The 16,128-nt window shown below is 37.2% G+C and overlaps 1 protein-coding gene across 2 annotated transcripts in view; it reads right to left on the reverse strand.

The window, feature by feature from the left end:
- LOC131164456 (uncharacterized) overlaps positions 1-12,198 on the reverse strand; it is a 30,050-nt gene extending 17,852 nt beyond the window's left edge. Inside the window, exons 1-2 of one of the 2 annotated variants that reach the window (XM_058121650.1) lie at positions 11,813-12,198; positions 54-163 (exon numbers count right to left, since the gene is read on the reverse strand). In XM_058121650.1, the coding sequence (XP_057977633.1) occupies positions 54-163; positions 11,813-12,062 (360 nt within the window). In that variant the 5' untranslated portion in view covers positions 12,063-12,198. The remainder of the gene's footprint in view (positions 1-53; positions 164-11,812) is intronic. The other variant, XM_058121651.1, reaches the window with a different exon arrangement.
- Positions 12,199-16,128: the final 3,930 nt, after the last annotated feature.

Below are 16,128 nucleotides of genomic sequence, written 5' to 3' on the forward strand. Positions count from 1 at the left end.
TAAAACAAATCAAAATTCTAAAAAAAAAATATGGCAGAAGTTTGAAACAAAACCTTCGTTTCTGGCAAACCTATTTCTTCAAATATGTCATACTCTAATCTTCCAATGCGTTGAACAAGCCGTGAAGCTGGTCTTTGCAGCTTGAAATATGCCTGAACAGTAGCTGAGAAAAACAAAACTGTTAGCAGGTTGTGAGCCAAATGTCAACAAAACAGCAAAGCAAAAGATTTCTTTCCTTACTTCAGCCCACATTTGTTTCCTTATTTTTCAATTCATTATTTTGTACAGTTAGCATACATTTAGTTTACATGTATAGGGCTTGACAGATTATAGTTTACATGTACAGGGCTAGAATCAGGCTAGACCTTATTTACTTTCCATGTATAGCATTCTAGTAAAGTCTATATATAATATACAGAACTCAAGGCCAGATCATTCGGCCATTCACACAATACTTTGACATGGCATCAGAGCCAGCCGACTGCTAAGTTTTTCCCCTTCGAATTGTTTTGTCTTCTCGGTTTCATGGCTGTTGTGGTTTCTTTTCTCTTCTAGAATTTTTTTGTTCTCTGTTCTTTAGGTACTTCTGTGGCTGAGTGGCTGTCAGCACAGCAGGATTTCTGGTTTGCCATTTATTTTAGTGCAGGCAACGGCTTTCTGTTGCTGTTCCTGGTGCTTCTCTGTCTCAGCACAGCAGATTTCTGTCCTTGTGATTCTCAGCAAGCAGGCAACAGCTTTCTGTTGCTGTTTGTGACTCTCGTCAAGCAAGGCAACAGCTTTCTGTTGCTGTTTCTGGTACTTCTCTGTCTTGGCACAGCAGGTTTCTGTCCTTTTAATTCTCGGCACAGCAGGTTTCTTGGTTCAAGATTTTTTTTTTTTTAAGTGCAGGAAGGTTGATCTTGGTTCTCTCTGTTGCTGTTTCTGGTGCTTCTCTTGTCCTTGTGATTCTCGGCACAGCAGGTTTTTTTTTTTGTTCAAGATTTATTTTTTAGTGCAGGCAGGTTGTTCTTGGTTTCTTTGTACCTGCGTTGTTTACTTTTTGGGCTTCTAGATTTTCTGCTGGTCTTTTTCTTTCGGCACAGTCTGTTTTTTTTTGGGCTTCTCAATTTTCTCCTTTATTTAGCATGGACTCCGCACCTGTGTGCCAAGTTTACGGGCAACAATTATTCTACGTGGGCTTTTCAATTTGAACTTTTCCTAAAGAGAAAAGATCTTTGGGGTCATATTGATGGCACAAATTGTGCAGCCAATTCTGATAAATCCAAGGAGTCAATAGCTTGTCCTTCATGGGCTGTGCTTGGTGCCAAGGATTCAGCGGCTCGTCCTTCATGGGCCGTGCTTGATGCTCAAATTATGTTTTGGCTTCTTGGCTAAGTTGAGAAACATATTGTCCCCAACTTGCGACCTTATCGCACCGCTCAATCCATGCGAACTTATTAAAATACAGTATATCATCAAGATAACGGTGCCCGTCATTTTCAGTTAGAGCATGTGATTGCCATGTTTCAACATGACAATCGTTCCATCCAAGACTATTATTCGGGGTTTTTGACTCTGGAACGAATATTCTGATCTAGTTACTGAGGATGTTCCTATTGCCTCTCTTCCCATTATTCAACATCTTCACGAGACTAGTCGTAAACTCGTCGTGATCAATTTCTTATGAAACTCCGCCCCAAGTATGAATTTGTTCGCTTGTCTCTACTGAATCGCTCTCCTGTTCCTTCTCTAAATGTTTGTTTTGGTGATTTACTTCGTGAAGAACAACGGCATAGTACTCAAGTTACTCTGGCACAATCTCATGGTAGTTTAGGGTCTGTCCCTATGGCTTATACTGCTCAACGACGAGGACCGCCTGCGCATACTAGCACCTTGCAGTGTTTTTGCTGCAAAGAATTTGGGCATATCGCTGCTAAGTGTTCCAAGAAAGTCTACTCTTATTGCAAAAAGAATGGTCACATTATCAAAGACTGTCATATCTGCCCGCATAATCATCAGGCCTAGGCATTACAAGCTTCTGTTAGTGTACCCCCCACAGTGACTTTTGCGGCCCCTGGCTTTTCTTCAGGTGACTCCTCTGTTCCAACACCTCCTATAGCAATTTACTGCACACCCGTAATGGTGCAACAGATGCTAATTTCGGCATTATCAGCCGTGGGGCTCCAAGGTAACAATTCTACTGAACTCTGGTATGTGGACTCGGGTGCCTCTAATCACATGACGAATAATGCCACTACCCTATGTCATGTTCGGCCCTACGCTGATCAATCTGCTATTCAAACTGCCAATGGTAGTTCTTTGCTAATAGCTGCTGTTGAAGATGCCTCATCTAAGTTCACTGATGTGTTGCTCCTCAACTTTCCACAAATCTTATTTCTATTGGTCAATTAGTTGATAACAAATGTGCTGTTAATTTTTCTGGTAATAGTTATGTTGTGCAGAACCAGGTAACGGGGGAGCCGATCGTGAAGGGACCTAAAGTGGGGCACTTGTTTCCACTACTTTTTGCCTATTCCAACACGTTCTCCAGTTTCTTCTATAAAGTCTTTTGCTTGTAATGATGTTTCAGATCTTAGTATGGTGTGGCATAGTCGTTTAGGCCATCCCAAAACTCAGATCTTATCTCATGTACTGAACTCTGGTTTACTTGGTAATAAAGAACGTTCTTCTTTATCTCTTGAGTGTGCCTCTTGCAAACTTGGTAAAAGCAAAACACTTCCCTTCCCTTTGCATGCTAATAGAGCTTCTCAGTGCTTTGATCTTATCCATAGTGATGTTTAGGGACCTTCCCCTGGTTAGTTCACATGAAAAATTTAAATACTGTGTGACTTTCATTGATGATCATAGCAAATTTACTTGGGTCTACCTTTTTCGCTCTAAATCTGGGGATTTTCATACTTTCACTGAGTTTTTAGAATATGTTGAAAATCAATTTTCTGCTTCTATTAAGACATTACGCACAGATTATGGTGGTGAATATGTGTCTACTGAGTTTCAGGCATTTTTGGCTTCTAAAGGTATTATTCATCAACATTCATGTCCTGCTACTCCCCAACAGAATGGAGTAGCCAAACGGAAAAATCATCATCTCCTAGATGTGGTACGTACTCTCTTGCTGGAATCCTCTATTCCATCCTTGTTCTGGGTTGAGGCTCTGAAAACTGCTACTTACTTTATTGGTGGTTTACCTTCTCAAGTCCAACTCATGGGGTCTCCCTATTTCCGCTTATTTGCTAAGCAACCTAGTTACGATAACCTTCGTACCTTTGGTTGTGTATGTTTTGTTCATTTACCTCCTCATGAGCAACATAAATTATCTGCTCAATCTATTCGATGTGCATTCTTGGGATATAATGTGTGTCAAATGGGATTTGTTTGCTATGATCCTACGTTACATCGTACATGCATTTCTAGGAATGTTATTTTCTTTGAAAATCAACATTTCTTTCATGTGTCCTCTATATCCTCCTCTTCTACTATGATTCTTCCCTCCTTTGAGGAGTAGTTCTCAGATCCTCATCAAGTCAATTCTCGTTTTAAAGCAGGTATTGTGTATACGCAACGCTCCCACCCACAGTCTCTTCTAGTAGCTCATCCGATATCTGATCCTACCACGCTCTAGATTTAGTCAGTTGCAGCACCTCTAGATCCTTTGGTATGTCGCTCTTCTCAAGTGTCTGTATCCCCAGATAGGTATGGGTTTCCCTCTTCAAGTTCTGGCAATTATGTTTCAGCTCTTACTACTGCATTGTCCAATTTAGATATTCCCACATCCTACTCGAACACTGCCAAGCATGATTGTTGGCGACAAGCTATGCAGGAAGAAATTGTTGCCCTAGAGGCCAATCATACCTAGGACATTGAGCCTTGTCCTCCCACCATTGTTCCTCTGGGTTGTAAATGGGTTCACTCAAACAAGGTCCAATCTGATGGAAGTTTGGATCGTTACAAAGGTCGCCTTGTTGCACTTGGGAATAATCAGGAATATGGTGTCAATTATGAAGACACATTTGCTCCTGTGGCTAAGATAACTATTGTTCGTACGATTCTGGCTATTGCTGCTTCCAATGATTGGACACTACATCAAATGAATGTCAAGAATGCTTTTATTCACGGGGATCTTAAAGAGTGTATTTATATGAAGCCACCCCCGGTCTTGTTTCCCTCTCCGACTTCACATGTGTGTAAGCTTCGTAGCTCTCTTTATGGTCTCAAACAAGCTCCGAGGGCTTGGTTTGATGAATTCCGCACTACTTTATTACAATTTTCATTCAAGCAAAGCAAGTATGACACTTCATTGTTTCTTCGGAAATCAGACACGGGTATTGTTGTTCTTTTGGTTTATGTTGATGATATTGTGATTACTGGTTCCGATTCTGCTTTACTTGCTCAGCTCAAGACTCATCTCTCAAAGTCCTTTTATATGAAATATCTTGGGTCTCTCACATATTGGTCTTGAGGTGAATCGTAGTCCCTTAGGTATTTCATTCAATCAACATTAGTATGCTAGTGACTTGGTGGCCACAGCTGGCCTTCAAAAGGGTACTTCTGTTGATAATCCCATGGAATTAAATGTCAAGATTTGCAAAGAGGAGGGTGACTTACTTGCTAATCCCAGTTTATACCGGAAGTTGGTGGGTAGTCTTGTCTATCTCACCATTACTAGACCAAACATTTCTTTTGCTGTACAGCAAGTCAACCAGTTTCTTCAGACTCCTTGTCATCTTCATTTGGCGACTGTCCGTAGGATCATACAATATGTTCAGGGCACTTCTACCCGTGGTTTATTCTTCCCTACGGGCAATTCTACTCGCCTTGCTGCTTAGAGCGATGCTGATTGGGCTGTTTTGTGCGGATACACATTGCTCCATCACTGGTGATGCATGGATCTCTTGGAAGAGTAAGAAGCAAGACTGAGTTTCTATGTCATCAATGGTATCTGAATATCGGGTGATGTCTCTTGCTTGTTCTGAAATTATTTGGCTTCAAGGTTTGCTTGCTAAGCTAAATTTTTCTGAGACCGATCCTACACCTCAACATGCCGATAATACGAGTGCTATCCAGATCACGGCCAATCCTGTCTATCATGAGCGCACGAAGCATATTGAAGTCGATTGTCACTCTATCTGTGAAGCATTTGAAGCTCGTGTTATCACTCTTCCACACATTTCCACTAAATTACAAATTGCGTATATCTTCACCAAGGCTCTCACTTGTCATCGACATTGCTTCCTAAGTAGCAAATTGATGCTTGTTGATCAACCCACATCAATTTGAGGGGGGCTGTCAACGAAACAGCAAAGCAAAAGATTTCTTTCCTTACTTCAGCCCATAATTATTTCCTTATTTTTCAATTCATTATTTTGTACAATTAGCATATATTTTTAGTTTACATGTATAGGGTTTGATAGATTATAGTTTATATGTATAGGGCTAGAATCATGCTAGACTTTATTTACTTTCCATGTATAGCATTCTTGTAAAGTCTATATATAATATACAGAACTCAAGGCTAGATCATTCAGCCATTCACATAATACTTGGACACCAAAAATGAATATCAACCCTTAACAATCCTCCACAAGTCTGCAGCCGATTGCACGTGGAGAGGTAAACACACACCACCCCTAGTGTGTGTGTGTGTGTGTGTGTGTGTGTGTAGGGGGGGAGGCAAGGATATTAACAAACAAATGTCAAAAAACAGTCAACCAGAAATGCCTGACTTCCAGGGATATGACACCATGTTAAGCAACCACTTTACCTAAAAGCATAAGCTTTCACCTCTTAGGATGTGTGAGCTAACAATGTACATCAACCCTTAAACCATACAGCTTAAAAATAAATAAAAAATAAAAACATACCAAAACACAATGTAATGAAAAGGACAATAAATATCAGGCTGCATCAATGGTCAAAAGAGGAACCCAATCAAGCTGCTTCTTCTAGAGTGAAGTAGCGGTTGAACTCAGATTGCAGCCATGGTACTAATATGAACTCTTTTTTTTTAATACTTTTTTTTCTTGTTGAAATGCATCAGTTTGATCTATAGTGGACATATGACAAGGTTGATGAATTTGAACTCAATATTAATCTAGAGTAAATCTATAGATGTATTTCAACTAATCAAAAATTAAGAAAATGCAGTTCATTTTACCATGCCAAATAATTTTAAAATTTTGCCACATCCATTAGGTCATTTTTCTTGTTAAATCACTAGACTTTGTCTTAGGGGGCGTTTGTCTGCACTGAATGGACTCTAAACAGAGCCGGTTCACTCAATGGGTTTTATGTTAAGAGACCAGTCATGTTTGGTTGTACTTCTAAATTCCTTCTGATTGCCTCTTGTTCAGTCAGCATTAATAATGATGCTTAATGTCATTCGGAGGCAACACAACCATCTCTCCTCCCCCTTCATTCATCTCCCTTCAGTTCCCTCTCAACAACACAAGTAGGCGAGCCCTCTCACTTGACAACAAGGGGCATATCTGATCAAATTGCATTACGATGTTCCCTATCCTCGACAAAGAACAGTAGAAGCGTTTGTAAACAATTCCGCCATTAGCACCAAAGTTACTAACAATTTTGGAGAAACAAAACAACGTTTGTCAATCTTGCAATAGATCCAAATTCCCAAGAAATGGTAGTTCAGCTCTTCAGGCTAGATCAAGACCAGTTCAGCTAGATGTGTAATTTCTTCATTTTACATGAAGAAGAAGAAGAAGAAGAAGACATAGAAGATCATGATGATGATGGTTGATCATGATGTTGAAGATTTCTTAGGGATGGGGCGCCGAATTGTAGTTTGATATTCTCGGTTCTCCCAATACACACAAAAAATTTTTCTTTAATTGAACATGAAAAACTAAGTACATTTTTTATTTACAAGTGAACAATTTTCTGTTTTTATATTATTTATTTTGTTTAAGTTCTCATCAAAATGTTTACGGAATAAAAATAGTAAAAAAAAAAATATTCATATTCAGACCTTTACCAAACGACCTAAACCATTCAGTATTCAGTGGTTCATTTTACTCCATATTTCGGTTCATGTAATTAGTATTGGATTCAGCATTCAGCGCTTATTGTCTAATTTTAACAAATGTCCCCTTAGATTGGAAGAGAAAAGGTATGTTTATGCGAATCAATGCAGCATCCACATTGTTTACATGTACAGGATTAATTTAGAAATTAGAATGTAAAAACCAAGTCCTTGATTGGGAGATCAATTTCGTGCCATCCAAGTAAACACTGCTCATCATTTAAAACCGTCATTCCGATGATTACTAGAAAATCTATAATAATGTTTAATAACCGAAGCTTTATGAGCTTCCTCTATAGCCTGCCACGTGTCATGCATTCGTTTTTATAAGTTACATTTTCTCACCTGCATTTTTTTCCCTTATTTATCTCCTCTGACATCCTTTCCTTGGTTTTTCCACCACCAGTTTCCCACAAATCTTTCTTTCTCATATGTTGCTCTCAATTTTTCTTCTTCCCCCGAAAACAAAACCTTTTCTTGACTATTTTTTCTTTTCCATTTTTTTTTTAATTTTACTTCAGTTTTCAACATATTTCTGTTGCGTGTTCTCACTCTCTCTAGACAGCAGCCGCCATCACTCTCCCCAATTCTTAGACAACCACAAATCTGTTCCTCCTTTTTTCTCCCCCATTATTGTTCAATTAGTTCCTCTTCCCCTCTTCCTTGAATTTTTTTATCCCCATTTTCAGCTAGCCCCTGCTGTTTTTCTCTTTGCTATTAAATGTTGACATAAGATCTCAATTTGCTGCTCCTCGTTTAAGTTCACACATTCCACAAAGACCACACTCTTTCCATCCAAATATGCATAAAAAACATTTTTGGACCTTTCATCTCCATGCATTTTTGCCCTTCTAAAATCCTTTTTGGAATCTTCAATCTTTTCCAAACATTCAATAGCCAGCTAGATTTTCCAATAGTCATGTAATCTGTTTCACCTTCCCAATATACAAAGATCAAGGATTCAAGATATATAATACCAGTTCTTCAGTCCAATTTGCACCATTGTAAGCTCAGTAAAAAAGTTAATTCAGTTCAAAAATTCTCCAAGAAAATGAACAGTACGACACTGAACCTCTCAAATCCTTGTTAAAATAAAAAAAGCTTGGCATGGGATTTTCTAAGGCTCAACCAAGTACGGCGACTTTGAGGCTTTGCCATTAACACATAAATTGCCATCTAAAATGATGAATTTCGCCATTATTCTCCTTCCATCTTAAACACTAGATGTTTGCAAAGATGCCTAAATTGAGTAAGCTAATTGAATTTTTGTTTATTGTATCAAAATTTTAACAACTTAGAAAGTTCACATCCATATCCATTTTTTCTGTCATTTAATCATAAATAATCAATGTGAAAGATGATTCCAGGCTTTATTCAACAATCATTTTAAATACAAGACATTTGACAAATTTCCTAAAAACGAAGCATGCCAACTAGATTATTTTTCTCTAATCAACATAGTTGCTTAATGTAACAAATTACAAGCAATTGCTTTTATTTCATGATTACGCCTTTTTTTATTCAAGAAAACATAAAGTGTATCTGTGGAAGCATGCATTTAGATTCATGAATTTGAAATCATGTGGATTCGTGCAAGATTTTATACAAAATTTAATTGAGTTTTATTTAAATCTAGACAAATCCAAATCCAAATGCAAGACTTGAAAACTGTGATCCCAAATGCAGCATAAAATAATAGGTTTGAATTCTATGTTTCTAACATATTTCAACGTATGGTAAAATAGTGGTTCAACAAATGTAGATGACAGTGATAATAAACTCTTACCTTCAACAAGTAGTTGCATTACAACTCCAAAATACCCTTACAACTGTGGTAGAAAGAAAAGCTTATTGCCAGCAATTCATAGTTATTTCATTCTTGAATATTGATACCATAGTTTGGTGTTTGAAGTAGGGTTCTTGCATTTAAACACCAAAACAAAAAAGTGCAAATTTGGTGCATCACGTGGATTTTACCACCTAGGTTATATACTAATATTGTCATTGCTCTACAATAATTAGCATGTCCTATAATCAAAACCTCACTTTGCTTCCAGAGAGACAAAGGGTATTCAACTATGCCGACATGTCAATTTCAAATCAGGTATAAATTGATGTAAATTTCAAATTCAACTATCTCTGAAAATGACACTAAGGGGGCATTTGTTTGCACTGAATAATCTCTAAATAGAGGTTAAAATCTTAATAATTTAATATTAAGTGAACCATTATTGTTTGTTTAGGTTCTAAATGGATGCTAAATACCCTCTGACCAAATATGCACTGGCGCCTTTGCTGATTTGGTCAGCAGCAAGCATTTATACCTCTTTCTTGACACATTTGCCCCTAAAAATGCCCAAATTTCTACTTCCTCCATTCTCCTCTCCACACAAAAGCATACCCACAACCACACAGCCTTCCCGCTCACAGCAGCTCAGTTCCTTGATCACTGATCTTCATGTAGCATGATGATGGCAAAGAACTCATCATCAAATGCAAATGGAACACGGATCTCAATAGCCAGAAGCCGGAGATTGAGCAATCTGCTAACAAAGCACTGATCGGGGCGTGATTTATCTTGCTAGAGAAATTAACAAAAATCCTTTCCCTGATTTTTGTGTGTTATTTTGTGTATTAAGAAGATTTGTATTTTTAAGGGCATTTGCAGATTTCAAGCAAAGAAATGGGCAACTATCATCATCTCTCCGCTCTCCACCAGATTTTATGTTGTGCAAAGGGATTTTCTTTTTGCTTAATTTAGAAAGCTGAAATTTGTAGAGATTTCTACTCGGTCAAAATTATGTTTCTATAGTGAGGTGATGTAGGATGATTCTAAGTAAGCCTAGTCCTACGGTTGACCCTCTTTGTAGCACACACACAATATCACACATATGGGAAGAATTGAATTAACCAAGCATGAACATCACAAACATATTCTAATGATCACAAGTTGTTGAGATTTTGAAAACATATATGATTTGATTTAAAAACCCTTAGTTGATCATTTCATTCAAGTAATCAAGTTCACTTTAAAAGATGTTATATTAGAAATCTTAGATCACAAGACCTAGCGTACAAAACAAATATCCCTAAGCATGGTACTAGTAAGCATGTTCATGTTGAAAATTTAGGAAGATTCAAAGAGAATGACAAGGTTTTTCAATCAAGGATTCGGACAAAGTTTCAAGGCTAACAAGGTACCTTTAGGGTCTATTTTAGATGGTCACAAACAAGGAATTGAAACGAGTTTACCAAAAGGTTCGGAATAACAAACACCAAGACACATGAGTACTCGATATCACCACAAACAAGCTTATTGATCCTTAGGAATCTTGAGACAAGAATGAAGCTTGAGGAAGGTTGTGGCCGTGAGCTATGAAAGAGGAGTGGGCATGCAGTGTTGATGATGACGTTGATGTTGTCGTGGTCTCTCACCACCCAATCTCCGGGGAGACGGAATGTAGCCTCACATTACTCACTCACAAGGAGAGGAATCAAATTCACAAGTTTAAGCAAAGGCATCCTTTTTAATTGATAATGCAAAGATACATTTTACAATACAAGTGATGCCATATTTATAGCCTTACATGAGCATGGACATGACTTGCACGTGGCTTTTTAAGATATTAAATAAAATATAAAAGTAAAATAAAACATTTAAAACATAGGTAATGAGGCTCCTAAGAAATAGTTTGTCATAGGAAATAGGTGCCTAAGAATTAGAATAATTATGATAATGGAGTCTAGGAATTTAAAATGAAATAAATGTTTCTTGAAAGAATAAGACTATTTGACTTGCAAGTTATCATATTTCTTGAAAAACCAAGACTCTTTGACTTGCAAGTTGTTATCCTGTTTCCAAGCTAGCTTCCAAGAGAAGCTTCAATTGCTGCAAATAAAGTTCACATCCAATGATAGACTTTGAGTGATCGTCTACGTATCACAATATCCGCGAAAGGTACTCGACGTGCATGTTGATCCCCATTACGAGGGAAGGTGGACAAATGCATCAATTGGTGGGTGAAAACTTTGAATGGAAGAAAGAATGTGTGAAAGACAAAAAATGAGAAATATTTGAATAAAAGGAAATGAGACAGGATGGCTGAAACTATCTGTAATGGAAGATGGATACTTCTATTTAAAAGGAGCCCTGCTTATTCTAGTTTTTATTGAACAATGATAATTTTTCAATCTTGAGATGTAATGAATGAAACAAATTAAGGGTCAAAATAGTAAAAAAATAAATAAACCCATATTCAGATATTTTCCAAAAGACTTAAACTATTTGGTATTCAGGGGTTCACTTTAGCTCTAATTCCAGTTCACAGATTCAGAATTAGATCCAACATTCAATGCCTAATGCTTAATTTAGTCAATCGTCCCCTAACGGGCCTTTTTATACGGTTATAAAGCTTGGGAAGCAGGAAATTATTTTTAGTATTGCACACATACCATCTCCGTGCTTCCAAGTGTTGATCGCAGCCATGCAATTGAAAATATCAAAGATATGTAAGAAAACAGAAGAACCTAACCCGCCCCTCCCCCACGCGGGGAGAGAGAGAGAATATGACAAGTTCTAAAAATCGCATGAGTATCACAAAAACTAGTTACAGAAAAACAACGTAAAACAACGATTATCATTTGCTCAAAACATCAGTAAATGCCGATTATGGAACAACACTGCACCTCAAAACATGAAATATCGAGAGAGAGAGAGAGAGAGAGAGAGAGAGAGAGAGAGAGAGAGAGAGAGAGAGAGAGAGAGAGAGATACCACTGAGCTTGATAGCTTCTTTTGCGTCAAACCCTGATTGTCTTGCCTGTGGAGGAAGGATCCAGAAGATCGCAGAGAGTAACACCACTAATCCAAGAACCAATATAACAATGCATTTGAAATTAAACTCCCCTGCGATTCTACTAAGACCCATCGAACATCTCTCGCAGAAGATTCCAGAAGACCTCGTCCTTGGTCGCGTCCCCTGAATCTGCTGTTCCCGCAGATGCTGTTCTTCGACTTTCCCCATTTGCAGCGCATCGGTAACCTCTCTCTCTTTCTCTCTCTATAACTCCCAGGCAAATCTAGATGAAGACGAGGGATCGACAGTGATCATGGCAGACGAGTGGTCTCTTCAGCCCTTTAACAGTACACTTCAGTTGCGTGCTCTACTCTATTTTTTATTATAAATTAATTAAAAATTTGTTATTAAAATTGATTTATCACAATTACCTTATTTCTTTGTATCTACCTACTTGATTTTTTTTTTTACCCTTTTTTGTCCGTCACCTAACTTTGAGAAGAAGGAAAACACTAACCACTTAGAATAAACACTTTACAAGTAAAAAAAAAATTATAATTAGGTTCTATTATAGTTAAAGGTGTACAAAAATTATCAAAAATTTGAAAATCATATGAGAATCGGATCGAAATCACAAGTCGTTCAATTTTTCGATATTCAATTTTGGTTTAAATGTCAAAAAATATAAATTTTTCAATTTCAATTTCCAAAATATAACCGAACAGAAAAATCAAAAGACCAATTTAAATTTATATATATATATATATATATACATGATTGGTTCATTAATTTAAGTGAATCCAGGATTGCGCCACAATGGATACAGTCCCTTAATATAGATGAATCTAGGGACTAAGGTTTCTTTCACTCTCATTTCTCAAGCAGCCAAGCTCTCACTGAATCGGTCGATCCCCATTCCCCTCTGCCTTTGCGCTACACCACTGCCGTCGTTGCCACCCTACCTCTGCCTCCCTCCCCAGTCCCCACTCGGCCAAGCTAGCGATGACCATCTCTGCAGAGTACGGTCTACAAGTCAAAGCGAAAAGCCTCCCAGTCTCCAACCTTGCAAGTTGCAAGTGAAAGCCTCGATCTTGGCTTTTTTTCGAAAGCTCGAGGGCTCTGTTGACCTAATAGGTCATACCCAGTTTTAATTATAACAAATACTCTGATATTTAATGTCCATCAAGTTTCTGTGCAGGTCCATATTAGTAAGATCATTTAATGGCATAAGAAGACTTGAAGAACAAAGACTTAGAAGTTTCATACATTGTAATTTATTTAATGTTCAATTCGAGTATGTAATAGGAAAGATCTGTAATAATTAAATGCATATCATGCATGTAGGATCTAATAAGCTCAAATACCTTAGAATTACCCTAGTTCATTGCACTTACATGTAAGATAGTCCCCAAAATCACATATATTATCAAGGAAATCAATTGAATTAAAATATGACTTGAAGGAATAAAAGAATAGGGTTTCGGGCAACCGAACCTTTATGTTCATAACACCTCAGTCAACAGAATCGTGGACTGATAAAATAGTTGACCTGACTTCGGCCGACCAAACCAAAAAAGACTTCACCATCCTCAGTCAACCAAACGTATACCTTTACCTTTTCCACCAACTCGGCAGCCCGAACGATCACATTCAAAACTACCTTGGGCTACCGAATATGTAAGTTTGGTAAAACTGAACTTGATACCGAGCGACCGAATCGTGGACTTTTGGAAAATCGTCTCGGCTCAATAAACCGAACCTTTATTCAAGCACTTGAACCTTTAAAAGTAATTTTTTCTATTGTGCCTGTTCAAGCAACCGAACCACAAGTTAGGCGCCCGAAACTCTCGGGTTGTCATAATTTTTACCGTGGTTATTTTACGTTAAATAGGGATAATTTTCTTAAACGTTTTTAAAACAAATTTAATAATTCATTGTGTATCCCCAACAGTAATACTTTTAACTTTCTCTATATATAGGGGTTCATTTGCTTGGATTAGCACCTAATTAGCATATTGATTAAGCAAAAATCTTTTGAAATTTCCTAAACCCTATTTCTTCATACAAACCTATACACTCATATACTACCATTTTTTTGAGAAATCAAGCCTCGTGAGTATTTATTAATTGTTCTAGTGTGCTAAAAACATTTATTGGTTTATTGCATATTTGATTTTCGAATTGAGGGTTTAGTTAGGTTTTTCCATTGATTTTATTTAATAAATTTGTGTGTGAGAAAATCTTATAGCTAAGTGAGTTTTTGCATTATTATTACAAGACTCATTGAACTTGTATTTTTATGTGTGCAAAAATATTTTTACAAGCCTATTTTTGAATATCTTTTTGTGTTTTGATATTGAAAAAATATTTTTGAGATATTATAATTATTCTTGATACAAATCTTTGAAACCCTAAAGCGTGATTGAGATTTTTATCTTTACATAGTTTTAAAGATTAGCTTGTAGATACACTCTTGTGCTTAAATTGAGATAGTTATTACCTTGAATGTTGATTGCACATATACACCATTGAGCTTATGTTCTTACATTATTGGTGTGCTTTGATTATTACTGGTGCAAATCTTTTTGAGTGAGAAGCATAATATTTGTACGCAAATTGTATTGCGATTCTGTTGTATTCTAGGCATGGCCTGAGAGGGCGGTAATCCAGCCTAGAAGGATTGGCTGTAAAGGTTGAGGTCAACCCTATGCTAATTGACGTGGTTGTATTTAGGTGCCGCTCCACCCATTAAGTAAGCCTTAGCGTAATCTTTGTGCTTGTGAGCCAAGGTAAGGACGTAGACTATTTGCCGAACCTCGATAACATATCTAGTGTCATCTTTCCTTGATGCTTTATTGTGCATGCTTAATTAGATTACTTGTGCAGTTTAATTTCCACTGAATATACATTCATTTATTTTCTGCACTAGATTGACCTTAGGTGTAACAACCCAAATAATAATGGGATTTAAATAATAAGATGAGGGGAAATGGAAACGGTAACAGAGGAAGGAAAAACCAAAAAGGAATCATCAGAGCTTCGTCGACGAATACAGGGGATTCGTTGACGAATACAGGGTATTCGTTGACGAGGGCTTAAGAAAATTCGTCGACGAAGACTGAATTTCGTCGACGAAGACTGAATTTCGTCGACGAAGAAATGCCGAGAGAGTTTGAGCCGGCTGAATTTCGTCGATGAGGACTGAATTTCGTTGATGAAATTATTGAAGGATTCATCGACGAATGACATGGCTCGTCGACGAATCCAGTTCTATAAATAGAAAAATCCGGATTTATAACTTCATTATTAAGCAACCTTCGCCCTCTCTCTCTCCTCTTCGGCTCTCTCTCTCTCTCTCATCGATTTTGGGCCGGATTTATGTCGGTTCAACATTATGAAGTCACCACGACGCTCCTGGGGAAGTTCTCTCCAAATCTGCCGGAGCGGATCGTTGGTGAAAACAAGTTGGAAATCATCCTTGAGTTGAGGTAATGCTTTTTAAGAAAAATTTGGTCTTACGACAATTATAGGAAATGATGTACACGTAGAAATACTGAAGTTTAATACTGGAAGTTTTTAATTTTAGGGTATTAATTAGGTAACCCTATGGGTGTGAGATTAGAGTTTATAGGGGCTTTTCTCAGTAGTCAGGTAAGGGAATAAATTAAAACAGTTACTTTTCACGCAAATTATTATTATTTATGAGCAAATTGATTTCCTGAAAATACGTAAGATGTTCAAATATTATGGAATTAATGCATGTTTGAGAAAAATACTATTATTATGTTGAAGCGTGTATATATGTATGAGATGCTAGAAATCATGATTTTCAGAATACGATGTATAGTTTTATACAGCAAATGTGTGGCATAAATATTATTTTATATAGAGAAATATTATGAAATGATAACGATATGAATGCAGTATGACTTGAGAAATTATGGAAGTGTACAGTACATTATGATTTTGATAAATGCATGATAAAATGACTATTTTCATAATGACATATTTATGTATGATTGGCACGAGGCCGTATTATTGTTTGATCAACACGAGACTATATTATTGTATGATCGGCACGAGGCCGTCTTATTGTATAATCGGCACGAAGCCGTATTATTGTATAATCGGCACGAAGCCATATTTATGTATGATCAGCACGAGGCCGTATTTATGAAATTATGAAAGATGCTATACTGCTATGTACTATATGTTATCAGAACCCGAATGTTAGTTTAGTTCAGTCCAGGAGCTCGGTATTGTAGCTATACTATGTTTAGATTAGTGCTAACCA

The sequence above is a fragment of the Malania oleifera genome, chromosome 9 (genome assembly GCF_029873635.1).
Source record: "Malania oleifera isolate guangnan ecotype guangnan chromosome 9, ASM2987363v1, whole genome shotgun sequence".
In the NCBI taxonomy this organism is placed as follows: domain Eukaryota; kingdom Viridiplantae; phylum Streptophyta; class Magnoliopsida; order Santalales; family Ximeniaceae; genus Malania; species Malania oleifera.